The sequence below is a fragment of the Mustela putorius genome, unplaced genomic scaffold (genome assembly GCF_011764305.1).
Source record: "Mustela putorius furo isolate JIRA1106 unplaced genomic scaffold, ASM1176430v1.1 tig00003853_pilon_pilon_pilon, whole genome shotgun sequence".
In the NCBI taxonomy this organism is placed as follows: Eukaryota; Metazoa; Chordata; class Mammalia; order Carnivora; family Mustelidae; genus Mustela; species Mustela putorius.
The window spans coordinates 11,875,488-11,891,978 of record NW_025422005.1 but is presented as its reverse complement, the minus strand read 5'-3'; the positions used below and the strand labels follow the sequence as shown (position 1 = coordinate 11,891,978).

The window sequence follows — 16,491 nt, the reverse complement described above, 5'->3', positions numbered from 1 at the left end:
GCCACAGCCAAGGTCATCCCTGTGGCAGAGGTGGGGCCCTGCCATCTCTCCCAGCACCTCCCCCTCCCCCCACGGTAGCTGGCTCTCTCCATTCCCACCTGGAGGCCTTGGGCCAGGTTCTAGAACACACACAGCCAGCTCGCACTCAAGTGCCTGTGGAAATCCCTCCGAGTCCGTTTGGGATCGTAGCCATTTATTTTTGTTCAACAGCAGTATAATGGTCCAAGGTGTGAACCACTCCAGAATTCAAAGACAGCCTCTTGGTAAACATTCATGCTGGGTCTAGGTGTTGCCATGATGAACAGGAAATAGTCGGAATTTTAACTCAGATCCAGGAGAACCGTGAGAACCATCAGGGAAGCTTTACAGCATCCAGACAGCTGGGCCCAGGGAGTTGGCTCAGGAGGCCTGGTGGGACGGGTGGGGGTGCCCAGACATTGGGTATTTTCATGACCTTCCCAGGGAATCTTGTGTGCACCCTAAGAACCAGCACCCGAGGGCCCAGAGACTCAGGTTTAATGACACAACCCCCCGGTGCCCTTAAGAGCCACCAGCCTGAACTCATGGGATCCCAGGTCTCAGCCTCGCGTCACCAGGGGTCCGGGACGAAATACCAGTCTTGGAGGGGGAGGGTCAACCAATGGCATCTTTCTCCTGATGACCCCGTTGATACTCGTCGAGGAGCTGAGTTGGATTTCAGAGGGGACATGTGTACTCCAACTCGTGGAGACCAGAAAGCCCAGTCGGGGAGCCTGGCAGGCCATGGGAGGCAGAAGAATGCTCCCTCCATCCCGCAAAGATGTCTGTATCCTAATCCCCAGAGCCTGTGACTCTGTTCCCTCACGTGGACCAGGGGAATCAAGGTTGTAGGTGGAATTGAGGTTATGAATCAGCTGACCTGGAGATGGCCACTTAGCCTGGCTCATCCAGGAGGGTCCTTATAAGCGGAAGAGGCAGGCAGAGGAATCAGAGAAACAGCTGGAGAGCCCACATCGCTGGTTCTGAAGATGGAGGAAGAAGATGTTACAGGTCAAGAAATGCGGGCGGCTTCTAGAAGCTGGAAAGACAAGAGAACAGATTCTCCCCTAATGCCTTTAGAAGAAATAACTCTGTTGATACCTTGATGTTAGCCTAGTGAGACCCATTTCACACCTCAGATCTCCAGACTAAGATAATAAATCTGTGTTGTTTTAAGCCACTACGTTTCTGGTGACTCGGGACAGCAGTAGTGCACAACAGATAGAGCAGCTCTATCTTTCCCCGGGTGGACAGGTGAGTGCCGTGGGTGGCGGCCCAAACGAGAGCTTGTCTTGCTTCCTCTCTGCATGGGGGTCAGGTGCCCGGGGCTACTCAGTGGTACCACCCACACCAGCCGAAAGCATGGGAGGTGAACGGGAGAAGCAAGAAGTTTCCAGGGTTTTCTGTTGGGTTCTGAGGTTCTGTTGGGAAGGCATGGGCGGGGTGGGGGAGAAAAGCCTGCTTGCAAACTCATCCTAGTTCTCTTGATTTTTCAGCACTTGACTTCTATAAAGTCACATTCCCCACTGCAAACCCTTTCAAAAAAAAAAAAAAAAAAGGATTTTCTCAGCATCGGTATTTGGACCAGCTTCCCTTGGAGGTGGGCTTATTCTGGTAACATCTGGCCACATAGGGGTACTGGGAGTCCGGTCCAGAGAAACTTTTATTTTTTTTTTTAACTTTCGGCAAAGTTTATTCATTATTTACTTATTTATTTTTTCTATTAACATATAATGTATTTGTTTCCAGTGTACAGGTCTGTGAATCATCAGTCTTACACAATTCCCAGCGCTCACCATAGCACACACCCTCCCCAGTGTCCATCACCCAGCCACCCCATCCCTCCCCACCCCTCCAGCGGCACTCAGTTTGTTTTGGTCCAGAGAATCTAAGTAAATCATGGTGAGGAAGAGGTTTGGGGGAGAGGCTGTAGCACCTTCTCTAACCACTGGGAAGCAGCCCAGTCCCGGAGCCAGCCTGAGTGTGTTTCTGTTTTGCACCCTGGTAGGGGGTCAGACAGACACTGAGCAGGGGGCGTGATTTCCTGAGGCTCTGAAGCAAAGCCCACCTGGCCTTTTCTGGGGCACCCGTGGCCTCCCATGGGCAGGAAGGAGGATGCTGAGACGCATACACAGCAGGCGCCCCATGCTCCATGCACCCCGGCTTCCCCCATTGCCACACTCACGATGCAACCTTCCGGCCACAGCTCAGACCCTCCCCCCACCACGCTCACTTGGCCCTGGAGGTCTGGCCCTTGACCCCCAGGCTTGCATGCATGCAGCTAAATCACTGTAACTGTCCACGGCAGCCCTCACTCTTCCTGTGGTCAATGCGGAACCACCTCCCCATCTTACCAAAACATAGACCTGTCTCCCCCAATTCTTCACGGGCCAGGCAAGCCTATGCCTCCGCTACAAACAATCTCTCCATTCTATTACGTTCTAATCCCAAAGAAGGGCCAGAAGTAGACCCAAACCATTCGTGTTGCTGTAGCTTTATTAGCCAGTGATAGAAACCCAGCTAGATCCGTACAGAACACATATGGAACTGGCACACATCTGGAGGAACTCTCCCACCCCTCGCCCCCTCCCCTGGCCCTCAAGGCAGGTCATTCCCAGAGCTGGCCCCTGTGAGCTGTCTCGGTGGATCTGCCCATCTGAGCCCCCTCTCCTGAGGCACAGCAGGACATGGAATGGTTGACCAGAGGGCAACACAAAGCCTAGTACTGATTCTCCCTTCCTGCAGAGAGCTGTCTGGGGCCAGGGAAGCCTCTTATGCGTTATGAAGGACATCTCTCCCCTTTGCACCCATAGCCTTCTTAAAATCCAAGAATTTCCCACATAGTTTCATCTCCAGGAAATTCCTGGAGGTTTTTGGACAAAGCCAGATTTCTGAATGTCAGATGATAGGGCATTTATAAGGCTAAGGGCCAAGTCATTCCTTCAACACACATCTAGAAAGGACCAACTGTGCGAAAGCTCCTGCTGGGCACTGGGTGGGGTAGAGAGTTCAGCATCTGTTCAGAAGCTTGACAGATAGACTGGTGATCCAACCTTGATCTACACGGACCCCACCTCCTTCCCTTTGTGGAAGCTATGGGTAGAATCTCTTCTGGGTGGAGGGATCTGACTTTAAGGCTGTTCCCCTGCAGAGTGAGAGGCAATTGGACCCAAGCAGAATTGTGGGTCCTTCCTCCATTAGGACACACAGGACAAGAGGGCAAATCATACACATGGATATTTCTAGACCCCAAAGTAAATTTGAACCCAAACAGAGGATTTGAGGATGGGGAAGAGGAGGCTTGGAGGAATCTCCATGGGTCATGTCGATCCTCATGAGAGGCCACAAGAAGTGAGGGCTTTCTTCTTGGGAGGCCAGCAAGAATCAAGTCTGAGAACCAAATGGGCTGCCAGTGGTGAAGAGTGAACACTTCAAGGGAAAAGGCTTCTGAAACAGTCGCCCTCGGGGTGCTATCTGGAACGCTGGGGTCTCTTGATGCTTATTGTTCAGGGCCGGCTGATGTCCTGTCCCAGGGGCAGAGGATAGGGATGCGGGGGACGGGCTCAGGGCACCATGTTCCACCACTTGAAGGAGAAGGGCTGCCGGCGCACGTTGGTGCCGCAGTGGACCTCCCCATGCAGCATGTGGTACGGGGTGAAGTCGTCGATGAAGGTGCAGTGCAGGCCCAGCGGCTCGAGCAGGGCGCGCACCTTCTCCTCCAGGCAGCAGCGGCCGTTGATGATGGGTCCGAAGGGCTTGGGGATGCCCAGGTGCTTGCCCAGCACCAGCATGTTCACCTGCAAAGAGCGGGGTCCCAGCTCAGGGGTAGCACTTTGTTATCAGCTCCGCCTCGACACCTGCACCACACCTGGCGGGACCTGGCACCTGCCTTGCGCGCAGCCCTGAGAAGAGCTCCTTATCCTTGCACGCAGTGGGAGAGGCACCTGGGCTGCTGAGACTCTAGCCAGATGTGCCATCCCACGGGAACAACCACAGAGCTCCCAGGGACAGCTCATTTCTCCGGGGACATCCCTCCTTATGGGCGGACTACGGTGGCTGCCATGTTTGTGGGGCAGAATCGCAACTTCCTAGGTTGTAGCTGATTGGACCAGGGCAGACATCTGACCCACGCTGGACCAATCAGATTCTCTCTCTCTCTCTCTGCGGTATTTGAAGTTGACAAAGTGGGTCGGTCCAGTGGATCGTTGCCCGTGTCTGTGTCTCTGTGTGGCGATGCTACACTAAACCTCCTGCTCCGGCTAAGGCTGGCTCGGGTGGCCCTGTTTCCTGCAAAGGCTGGAGGCATTTACGTAAATGCAGATCCGCCTTAAACATGCAGGAAGGAAGGGGATTGATAAAAGGAGGGGAAACCGAGTTTTGCAAATGGGGAAATGGAGGTGGGCATAAGGTTAGCCAGAAAGGGGAAGAGAAAGGGGGGATGAAGCAATGGTGGTGTGGACAGGCTCCCTGTAAGGCTCTGATGGTGGGTGAGTTGAGTTCCTCTGTGGGGTGGAGGTGAAGGGGGGCTGGAGGAGGGGAAAGGAGGGAAGGGGTGGAGAGTTGGGTCATCTGTGGCAGTGCTACTGGAAGTGTGGTCCTGGGAGAGCAGCCTCAGCGCCCCCTGCTGAATCAGAACCCATGGGGTGGGGCCCCAGCAGTCCAGGTGTTCCAGAGGCAAAGCCCTCCGGCCTCAACCAAAGGTCATTTCCCCCAAGAAGCCTTCTTGGAGCTCCAGGCCTTCCTCTCAGGCTGAAATTGCTTTGTCCCACCTCTCAACTGGCACAGGACATTATACAAAAGATATCCTTGAGTGGGACACACGCTTAAGGGGGGTGAGGAGAGTTTCCCAGCAGTAGATTAGACTGGAAACTCCCTGAAAGCAGGGAGCAACCTTAATCGTTTCTCTGACAGTGTATCCTAAATATCTGGGGGTTGGGGGAACAGCTATTCACTGGGACAGAGGGGACACAGGGAGTGTCTGAGCTCCCAGCTGATACTGAGTGCTATGCATACGTAACCTCATGCGACCATTGATTCCCTCCACGAATATCAAGTGGGTCCCTGGGTGAAGGGAAGGGCCGTTGCCTGATGGTCCTTGAGCAAGGGGCTTGGCCAGTGAGCCTTCTGTAGTGACCAGGACAGTCAGCCAACTAGACACCCATCTGCTGGCCATCCTGGGACCCCTGATTCTCTCTGCCACCCCCACCAGCCACCACAATCCCACACATGGCAGTGACCAAGCATCTTGCTCTTCTGGGGAGCAAAAGCTTGGAGCCTAACTTGATGAAACAGGTTTAACTCACGAACGGTGGCCTCACCAAGTCAGGGAAGAAGGCCACCGCCTTTCTCCTCTCAGTCTTGAAGAGCTGGGGGATGTCGATGATGTCCCGTTCTGTCAGGCCCAGCTCCCGCTTCAGTACCTCCCGGTTCCAGTCGATGCAGCTCTAGGGGGGGTGGGTAGAGTTGGAGAGACCTTATCAGCGAGTTTTGCGCGGACCCAAGAGGTCCTGTCTGGTTAAGGAGACAGGCTGCCCATATACCCATGGGCTAAACTTGCCACACAAACCTTACCTCTGTGCCCCTTTGTCAAAATACACCTATTCTGGGTCCCACTTCTCACAGTCCTATCCTACCAGCTGGGCTAGTTCCAGAGTGTTCCACAGCATTCTTTTTGTGAGTGTTCCAGAATGTTCCATCTTTAGCCCTCTTGCCTTCTTCAGATCCTTCAGTCTTATGGTTTAAGACATCATCTACACACAGACAATTCCCACATTTCTACTTCCTAACTGCATAGAGAGCCCACCCTCTTTCCTGATCTCAGATTTGCACATACAACCACCACTGGGCACCTTCAGTGGATGGCTAATTGGCACATTAGATAAAACATGTCCAAAGACGCACTCTTCATTTCTACACACGTCACCCCTCCCCCCGCCAGTGTCCTTCAGCTCCATCAAGGCAGCCAGCTGCGTGAGCCGAAAGCCTTGCTATCCCTCCAGTGCCTCCTTCCCCCTTACCTCACACCCATCTTCAGCAAGTGCCGGGGGCTCTACCTCTAAAATATACCCGCAGTCTGACCTCTTTCCACCACCTCCACTGCTCCCATCTGGTGGACAGCCATCCCCCACCCAGCCTGAACCAGTCACCCTGCTTCTTCCACTTCCATGCCCTGTGGCAGCCCTCATTCTGTTCCTCGTGGACCTCCAGCTGGGGGGTGGGGTAGACTTGACCAAGAGCCTCACTGCCTGGCTCCAGCTCTGAAATCCCACGGCCACACCTCCCACCAGCTGTTAATGGCCAATGCTGAGCGCAACAAGGGTAATAAGGCAGACCCATGGCCATCTTGGCTTGTGGACCGCCCCCCACCAGGGCCCCGCCTTGCTGAACCTGTCTGAGACTGCATGGCCCTACAGGATGCTTCCCTCAGGCTTCCTACCCCCTCACCCACAGAAGGTCTGGTCTCCCAGCTCCCTCCAGCTCCCTTCCTCTTCCTAACAGCTTCCCTGATGGGGCATGAGCACTGAACTGGGGGAGTCTGGAGCCCTGCCTTCTAGCCCCTTCTCTTCTGGGCTTCAGTTTCCCTGGAGTGAAGTAAGGCATGGGTTCAGGTGCCTTTAACTTTCACTCATCTCAAGCGTTTACACGCGCTGACTCCTTTAATCTTCTCCACTTTATAGAGGGAGACACTGAGGCAGAGGGAGGCCAAGCGTCTCCCTCAAGGTCACATACCTAGTGGGTGGTAGGGCTGGGATTTGAACCCAGCTTGCCGGGGCCCAGTACCCACAGGCTTAATCCCCTCACCTTAGCTGGAAGGTGTTGTCCCTCCTGATCAAGAACTTTCATTGGCTCCCCATGACAGCCGGAGTTTACCCTTGACCTCCTAAGGCTCCACTGTGAAAATGCCTTCCCCTCAGGACAGGTTTCCTTGTCCTTGGCTCGCAGGCACTGTCCCTAACAGGATTCCTGAATGCTTAACTCTGTCTTGGCATTTCCTTCTTAGATGACAGCTTGCTGGGTATTCTGTTTGCCCTTCTGGACCTTCGGTATGGCCTTCTCCTCTGCTCTGTGGCTTGGAAGCCTAGTGCTTGGAATGGGGGGCTCCTGTGCCCACTGCCTTCTGGCTAGATGCTGCCGATGGGGCACTGATAGGAGGCGGGGGGTGGGTAGCAGAATGCTGCTGGGATATTTGTTCCTGAAGCTCCTTCACAGCCAAGTCACTGTGGGCTGGCCACGAAAGTCACAGCTCCTATCTGCAAACCCTCTTTTCATGGTGACCTCTCCAGGTTCCAGCAGCATGTTCCCTCCCTAATGCCATCAGGTCTAGAGGTAGTGACAGCTCCCCTCTTTCTAACCGGGGAGTATTACACAATCTCCTGTTGATTTCCTCAGATTCTGCCTGCACCTTTATAAATATTCCCTGATTATGGGACGCCTGGGTGGCTCAGATGGCTGGGCAACCGCCTTCAGCTCAGGTCATGATCCTGGAGTCCTGGGATTGAGTCCCGCATCTGCCTCCCTGATCAGCAGGGAGTCTGCTTTTCCCTCTAACGTTCCCCCTTCTCATGCTCATTCTCTCTCTCTCTCTCTCTCACTCTCTCTCTCTCAAATAAATAAAATCTTTAACAGGTCACCCAGGTGGCTCAGTGGATTAAGCCTCTGCCTTTGGCTTGAGTCATGATCTCAGGGTCCTGGGATCAAGCCCTGCATCGGGCTCTCTGCTCGGCAGGGGGCCTGCTTCCCCCGCTCTCTCTCTGCCTACTTGTGATCTCTCTCCCTCTCTGTGTCAAATAAGTAAATACAATCTTTAAATAAATAAATAAATATTCCCTGATTAAACTATTCCAGTTTTCCGGCTTGAGGTCCCTCGTGTTTCTTGCTGGGACCTAATGTCACTACCCCCACCCCCTGCTATGAAATATTGATATATTCTCAACACAGCCACAGAGCGATCCTTTCAAAGCATAAATGCCATCAGGGCCCTCCTCTGCCCAAATGCCCTAGTGGCCTCAAATGTCAACGACCTTGCGATACCCTCCATTGTTCGATAACCCAGCCTCCCCTCATCTCCCCAGAACCCCCTGGCTCATCCTCAAATATCCCACGCCCCTTCGTTCTACCTCAGGGCTATCGTCTGTGCCCTTCCCTCTGTCTGGATGCGTGTCCTCCTCACATGCACATGGCTTGCCCCCCATTTCTCCTGGATCAGAGGAGGGGTTGGAGCCCCTCTGCCTGGGCCAGTTCCAGCTTGGGCTTTCACGGACCCTGAGCCTCAGACTCTGTCCCTTTGCTGTCTCCCTAGCCATGCCCACCGTCTCCTCACAGCCCTGTACCTGCACGAACTTATTGAAGCTGATGAGGTTTGCGTTGGAGAGGACCTGGTTGATGGAGACGGTGTTGACCGGCTTATCCCCTGAGAGGGAGAGAGAGATGTTAGAGGAGGAGCAGGAACGATGCCAGAGTTGAGGATCACTGGCTCTGGGAGGCAGCCAGGCAGAGGTCAAGTTCACAGCTACTGGTCTTGCGAGTCAGTAGCTCTCTGGCCTTTCTGGACATGGGGTAGACACCACCCAGCAGAGCTCGGCCTGGCCATGGCACAAGCCTGGGGGTGGGAGGGGCGGACAGGTAGCTGAGTGCCACGGAACTTAGAGCTCTATTTGAGTATGCCGGGAGTGGAGATGCCTTTCACCGGAAATGTCCGCCCCTTCTAGGGCATTGGGTGCTGATCCCTCTTCTTTGCCGCTGGCCTTGGTAGTGGGGCTGGGCCATCCACCTGTCCATCAGCCCTGATGGACCCTGTACCTGCCCTCCATGAGGGGAACTCATGGCCAAGAGTCTCCTTGGAGTCTCCATGATGGGCTGGGCGGGGAAGGGGAGGTTAGGCTCACAATCCTCACAGCTGCCAGTGAGCTCTTACCAGGGGCAGGCCCTGGATTCGGTTCTCCACATTCAATACCTCATTTAGCTTCCCTGTAACCCCACAAGGTGTGCATTGTCACCTTCTTTACAGATGGGCACCTTCAGGTCAAGGAAGCAAAAAGACTCACCCAGGAGCTTACAGCTAGGAAACAGGGGGCTTGTGATTCAAACCCCAGCCCAGTGCTCACAAAAGGCAGCGAACCTTGACCAAGGGGAAAGACAGACCCCCCTGGACCCATGTGCCCATCTGCAGGCTCGGCATCCCCTCCGAGCCAGCTGGGGTCCGCCAGCTCCATTGCATGCTTGCTGAGCCCTTTGGGCCAGTGACTCCCTTGACTTCCCTGTGCTCTTGGGTCTGCAGGAGGAGGGGATAGTAAGTGAGGTCTGGCACACAGTGTGGCCAGTGAGATGCTAGTGTCCTGGGGCACAGTGGCTTCATGTGCCCTGGTGGCCATGAATTCCCACATTCTCCTTCCCAGCTGAACGGCTGGGAAACCCCTCAGCCTGTTCCTGGGTCTTGTTCACGGAGGACGTGGTCCTTCCAGGAAAGGTGATGATGGCTTTCCCTCCACCCGATCTGTAACATCTGGATTTGAGGCTTTTTTAGGTTTGCTCTGGACCCAAAGGCATTTAGCCATGATCCTTATGGGAACAAAGGGGCTGGGAAGACTGTATTTCTTCCACTTTACACCTGGGGTTCCAGGGTAGCCTTGGGAATGGGTTGAGGATCGTAAACGGAGAGAAAGGAACTGCAAAGTTCTACTGAGAGCTTCTAAATTCTACACAATCTTTTCCCTTGGAGGTTTGGTCCAAGACATTATTTATCTCCCATGAGGCCAAAAAAGCTATAGTTCCCCCAGCCAAAGGTTTTTTCCCTGAGACCGCCAGGGTCCCTGTCGGAGAGGACCAGTCCTCTCTGATTCACACACTTTTGGTGGGGATAGGGCGATCCCAGCAAGCAGGCGCCCCAGCCAGCGATGGCTCTCAGAATTCTTTCCAAGCATAATGAGAATGTGGGACCCATTGTTCAAAGAACAGAAAAAAAAGTTTCAATAAACATACAAAAATAAAAGGACTTTTCTTTCCTCCAGGGTTTCTCTCCCGCCCTGTCATGTTGGTGTTTTACTTGCTCTTGGATGTCATGCTCCCTTGGTCACAGGACATCCACTTGGTGAACACAGACCCCCGCAGGACTGGGAGCCCCAGCTGAAACTTGGCACGTGTGCACAGCCCCCCAGCTGCCCGGCATCCCAGCCCATGAGCCACAGGACCCACATCAGGCCAGATGTCTCCCCTTCCCCCAGGCCTGCCATCCCAAGCCACGGTAAACAGGCAGAATCCGCACAGGGGTGTGCTAGCTCCCTTGCTCAGGGGTGGGCAAGAGGCTCAACCCTTGCGAGGTGCCCACCCCATGACCTGGGGCACTGCCAGTCCACGACAGGGACAGTTAATGCCAGGACACACCCCCCAACCCCTGGGGATGCCAAGGGGCCCATGTACCCAGGCCTCCCCAAGCCCGGGCTCCTGCTACAACCACCACCACAGTGGGGAGGAGTTTGAGAAGGGGAGGCCCCACCAGCTCCCACTGCCCATGGCTGAGGCTTCAGGGATTTGGGGGGTACAGAAGGGATCTCACCCCTGGGAGGCAGCAAGAGGTGTCACTCACGAAGCCCAGATGGTTAAGAACTTCAAGACAGTGATGGCAGAAAAAAAAAAAAAAAAGACAGTGATGGCAGAGCATCAGACCTTCTAAGGTGAGGGCGTGGTCCGATGACAACAGGTCACAGGCCCATGCGGCTCGTCATGTCCCTGCCCCTAGTTGCAGGCAGCAGGGGGCGGTGGGGACAAGGCATACAGCAACAGTGAGGCTCTTTGGGGGGACCACCCTGCTGGATAGACTTGGCCATCTCTCTCTCAAGTCATGATGTGTTCTGCTTTAGATGGGGGTGGGCAGGAAGCCTGGGATGAGGGACACAGTGTGGGTACCCACCAACAACCCCTTGGAACAGGAGGGCCCTGCCATGGCCCCACTTCTGCTTTTCCTGGAAGAGCTTGAAGCAGGCGCTAGGGCTGGCCAGGAGCATCCGGAAGCCCTGTGTGGAGAGGACAGAACCGCCTGAGTTCCCCGGCCTGAGCCCGGCCCCCTGGAGCTCATCCTCTGACCCAGACACCAGGGACAGGCAGGTCACCACCATCCTTACCTTCTCATCAGGGGCAGGGACGAAGCTCAGAAACTCATCCACATGGCCCACGGCCAACCAGTCCACAAAGAGCTCCACGGGGGGCTGCACCCGCTGCGCATAGAGGAAGTCCCGCACCACCTGGGTGACCCGGCGGCCGCTAGACCTGGGGCCCGAGGGGTCAAAAACATGGCTTAGCTTAAAAATGTCTGTGCAGAAAAGGAATGACAAAGTTTGAGTTTCTGCAATATCCAATTTTTTTTTTTTTAAACAAAAAACATGCACTGTGTCCTTTAAATTCTGCCCAGGCTGAGCTCTTGAACAGTTGGAGGCAGGACAACGTGACCCCACCCAGTCGGTGACCCCCAGGTCTTGCCATCCCAGCAAATGCTCAGAGCCGCCCTCCGACCCATCTTCACTGGCTCCCAGAGACATTCGCCACCGTATCCCATCCCCTGGGGCCAGGCGGCTCTTCTGGGAGTTTAACTTGTGTCTCTCTTGCTGTGGCCTCACCTTCTGTTCATCAGTGGAGAGAGAGATGGACAAGATCACCCCAAGGAACACAGAGCCCCAGCATTTTATGCTCGTGAACTTAACCCCCATTCTTCTTTGGACTTCCACATAAGTATCTAATGGCACGGCCCAAATTTCCTCTTTCTTTTTTGTCTTTTTAAAAACAGGATCCACATCCTGTTGGAGCCCAAGGTAGGGCTTGAACTCAGGACCCTGAGATTAAGACCTGAGCTGAGATCAAGAGTTGGATATTTAACTGACTGAGTCACCCAGACACCTTGAACTTCCTCTTTCTGTGGGATCACATGTTGAGGGCAGTGAATCCCCTCCAAAGTCTCTAGATTCACCTTTATTTGACTGCGAGTTTGTTCTAACTACTTTGTTGAATTTGGATGCCTCAATGCCCTGGTCTATTCCACAACAAAAAACCATCACCATATAATTCCTTTTCTTTTGCATCAGTATCTCTGTGTCACATGTTGAACAACAAATAGTCTATTATTCTGTGTGTATAAGTGTGTGTGTGTGTGTGTGTGTGTGTGTGTGTGTTATGACATCTCATTTTTCATGTCCTATACCTTCCTTCTCCTGTTCTCAGGAAAATATCTGATGGTAGTCATTTACATTATAGTATGAATAAGCTCTTGAAATGTAATTGCTCTGAGACTTGAAGCTTTTTCTTCTGGAACTATTAATTAATAGACTGTTATTAGCAATATCATTTCTTTTTGGAAACAGAAGACCTAAGTTTAGTCACAACTTTGGATTCCGTGTGACCTGTACCAGGCCACTTCACCCTCTCTGGGCTCACTTGTGAAATGAAAAGGCTGGACTGAATTATCTCTTAGGTCTCTGCTCACCGTGGCCTTCGCAAAATTCACCAAGGTCAATGGACAGTGTCCGGTCATCAGCCCACTGCTTCCCCTACCTCATCTAGAAGTAGGGATTTATCACTCCTCGTGGGTTCTCTCCCAGGAGTGGAATGATCTCTCACCCCCACCACCCCTGCCACCATCACCACCCTCCACCGAACGAACACCTCTCCCTGCTCCTCTCTCACCCAGGCAGGTTGCCCCCGATGAGGATCCTCCCCAAGGGGTACTCTTTCCCATTGGCCACCACTGGGGGGCTGACCTCCAGGTTCCCGAAGGAGTCCAGGCCACTCACAGCGCTGTCTAGTGGTTCCCGAGTCACATAGCCGAAATCTGGACCCTGGCAGGGGAAACTGAGTCAGGCTAGGGGTGGGGGTCACCAGAAAGAGCTTGAGCCAACTTGCTGGGCTCTGAGCTCCTTCAGGATGGGGCAGGGGTGTCTGTCCATCACGGACATACTGAGTCAAGGACAGGGATCTGACCTATTCAGTATTTCACGCATGCAGGGGGCTAAAGTTGTGAAACACACAGGCACTCTGGGCCTGCTGCCACATGAAAGCACGTTATCTCCGTGGTCACAGGGAGACCGTAGATAGGGCTGCAGTTGCCTATACTCCCCATTAGACATGGAGCCTGAGGCTATGGCCCCTGCCCCTTTCCCTCTGAGCAGACTTCCTGCCAAGTCCAGCCCAAGGGCAAGTACCTGGCTGTTCTAGAGCAGCCTGTTCCTGGGGGCCAAGTGGCTGGGGATGGACCCTCAGTCTTTCAAGTCAGAAAAATGGGAGAGCTCCCCAGGACCATCTCTTAGAAGCAACTCAAACAACACTGAGGCCCAGGCAAGAGCTTCTACCACCACCTCTGTGATCCAGCAGGGGTTGGAAGGGTCTCATGGTCTCTCCAGCGTCAAGGGAGTCTCCCCTCTCTCTTCGAGGAGGTCCTGGTCCCCGAGGACCATCTTCACAGTAGTTCTTATTACCAGTGTTAATCTCAGCTAACAGCACTGTGTGCTCCCTCTGCCGAGGACAGAGAAGCCTCAGAAACACCTGTGAGGCCAGGGCTATCACATCATTTTTGCTGATGAAGAAACCGCGGCTCAGAGAGGGGAGGTGACTCACGCCAGGCCACACAGCATCTGAGTAACAGAGCCTGGTTGTTCCGCCTCCGAAGCCTGAGTTCTTAGCAGCAGCCCGGCCTCACCCCACCCTTACCTAGGGCTACCAAATTCGGTAAACAAAAAGTATAGGATGCCCACTTACATTTGAATTTCGGATAAAGCACGAGGATATTTTTAGTATAACTATGTCCCTTGCACGGTTGGGAACATACTTATACCAAAAGTTCCTCATCGTTGACCTGAAATTTGAAGGTAACTAGGCATCTCCTGTATTTTATCTGGTCCCTCCTGTCCCTAAAGAACGTGGTCCCCACTACCGCGCCCTAGAGTCTACACCCCGAGTGGGGCTTTGGAAAACATTCCTCTGCCCTCCAAGCCAGGCTGTAGCCTGCGGCCCCCGACCACTCACCAGGATTCTTTTGTAAGGGAAGTCCTGCAGCTCCCCGTTTCTGGGGGAGTCAAAGACCACCGGGAAGGTCTTGTGTGGCGCCTGAACATAGCCCAGCTCCATCTCGTCCTGCGAACGAGAGAGGCACCCCGTGGACAACGAAGCCTCCTTTGGGATTGAGCCCTTTTGGGGAGGACTGTTCTTGCGGGTTCTTTGTTTCAGGCCAGCTTTGCCCTTTGGGCTGAAGAACACAGGGGTTCTTGACACCTGCTGGCTGGAGGAGGGGCTGGAGGCTCAGAGACGGTGTGCTCTCACCTCTGGTCACACAGCAAGACAGGCGGGGAGTAACTAGAACGTGGATGTGACGCTGGGGGGGTGTCCCCATGCCGGATCAGGGAGAGTGGCCACAGAGAGGGGCTCGGGGTGGCCTGAGTTGGACAAACAAATCTCTAGACATCAGCCGGCACCTCTGGCCTCCACACCTGGTCAAGGGCAGGGCTGAGGGGACCAAAGGAGGTATAGGTCTGCCTCCTTCTCAGATCTCTCAACATCTAGCCCAGCTTCATCCTGACCTCTCTGGTCCAGGAGGCAAGGATGGCTCAGCACCCCTACGACATTTTCAATTGCAGGGGCAGGGGCGTTGTTGCAATAGTTCACCACACTAGGGCTTCTCAGCCTTAGCATTCATGGTCCTTGGGGCCAGACAATTCTTTGCTGTGGGGCTACCCTGTGCATTCACTGTAGGACACACAGCAGCAGCCCCGAGCTCTACCCACTGGAAGCCAGTAGCATTGTCAGGGTGACAGCCATTTCTCCAGATACTGCTAAATGTCCCTTGGAGGACAAAGTCGCCTTCCATGGGGAGCCATAGGGCCGGGTGCTGAGGGTAGGGATTGTGTCCCACACCTCCACCATCTCATTCAGGGCCAGCCCCGTGCCTAGCCCAGATCCTGTGGGTGAATGCAGGTTCAATCCAGTGTCCGTGTGTGCCTGGGTCTCTAGAAAGTTCTAGGGAGAGGGAGGGAGCTCTAGGTCTATAGTAAGAAAAAGGAGTGCCCTGGGGAGGACAGTCACAGCCCCCAGGTCCTTCTAGATATCCACAAGCAGCCCCACCCCCCAGCCCCGCCCCCAGTTAGGCTGGGCCAGCCTCTCCCTCCACAGTCGTTCTCTCCCTCCAATGGCGTCCTAGCTGGACACTGCCCGGCAGCCCCGGTACCTGGATCCAGCGGTCATTGCGATTCTCGTCCTGTGGGCAGATGGTCAGCTTGCAGCCGGCCTTCCTGGCCAGCTCCGCCACCGCATCCACGAAACACGTGTTGTTCCTCACACTGCGGACGAGCCCGGGCAGCACGGCTCAGGACCGAGCCAGGTGTGGAGGCAGGAGGGGCCGCTAGTCTCCGAAGGACACCCATACTCACCCACATCCCACACTCACCGGCACACGTACACCTCCAGCGGTGGAAGGGTGCTGGGCGTCATAATCCAGGGTGCTACGCGGAAGACCACGGTGTCAGTGAAGATCGGGGACTCAGAGAAATCCTACAGCAGAAGATGGCAGATGGGGAAGAGCACTGACCTTGGAGTCCAGAGGCCTGGCTGATGCCCCTAGCATCTCCTCCTTTCCAGAGGGGCCGCAGCAGGGGTTGGGGAGGTCAAGAGGTCTGGGGTCCTCCACACCCCTGGTGCCCGTCCCTCCCGGGGATGGAGCCCTCTCTCACCCTCTCTGCCCCGGCCAGCCCTCACCTCGTTGGAGTCATCTAACAGGGTGATGTGGAAGGAGAGGAGCCCCGTGAACCTGGCGTCGGGGAACGAGAGGCCCTCCACAAAGAAGCGTTCCTCGTCCCCGTGGAAGCGGGGCACCTCGTAGGACACCTTGTCCTGGCCCAGCACATGCCGGTAGGCCTCGCACGAGTCTTCAGGACCTGGGAGGGGACGGGAGGGACGGCTGTGACCTCTAGGTGGGCCCACAGAGCACGAGGGACGCAGGAGGAGCTGGGCCAACCTCACACGCCAGAGAGCAGCCCCCATCTCTGCCCTCCCATCAGCGAAGGAGAGAAGATGCTTGATCCCCAGTGTGGGCGAGCCAGTGGAAAGGCCATTCCTTTCTAAGACGCCTGTTCAGACCTTCTGGAGGACAGCCCAGCAGCATCTCGCAAAGGAACCTCTACTCCTAATGAGCAATCCCACTTCTAGGTGTCTTTGCTACAAATACATGTATAAGGGTATTCACGCTGTTTAGTCATTGAACAAGTATTTACTGAGCACCTACTGTGCATCTAGGAGGCCAGGTTCCAGGCTCAGGATACAGCCGTGAGCAAGACCCCTGCCCTCGAGGAACTTATGCTGTGGTCAAATCAGAACACCAAGAACTGCCCTGTGCTTAGGGCAGTGGGTGAGCGACAGCACGCCCGTGCTCCAGAATACCACGCAGCTGTGCAAAAGACCGAGGCAGAGCTGCGTTCATTCAGAAAGGAATGTCCACCACACATA

General features: G+C 54.6%; 1 protein-coding gene across 1 annotated transcript in view; it reads right to left on the bottom strand.

The window, feature by feature from the left end:
- Positions 1-2,180: 2,180 nt before the first annotated feature.
- Positions 2,181-16,491, bottom strand: part of PADI3 (peptidyl arginine deiminase 3) — a 28,954-nt gene continuing 14,643 nt past the window's right edge. The window contains exons 7-16 of the mRNA XM_004741360.2: positions 15,745-15,923; positions 15,437-15,540; positions 15,218-15,329; positions 14,023-14,130; positions 12,688-12,839; positions 11,136-11,280; positions 10,925-11,027; positions 8,349-8,428; positions 5,337-5,462; positions 2,181-3,815 (exon numbers count right to left, since the gene is read on the bottom strand). Coding sequence (XP_004741417.1) covers positions 3,582-3,815; positions 5,337-5,462; positions 8,349-8,428; positions 10,925-11,027; positions 11,136-11,280; positions 12,688-12,839; positions 14,023-14,130; positions 15,218-15,329; positions 15,437-15,540; positions 15,745-15,923 — 1,343 coding nt within the window. The 3' untranslated portion in view covers positions 2,181-3,581. The remainder of the gene's footprint in view (positions 3,816-5,336; positions 5,463-8,348; positions 8,429-10,924; positions 11,028-11,135; positions 11,281-12,687; positions 12,840-14,022; positions 14,131-15,217; positions 15,330-15,436; positions 15,541-15,744; positions 15,924-16,491) is intronic.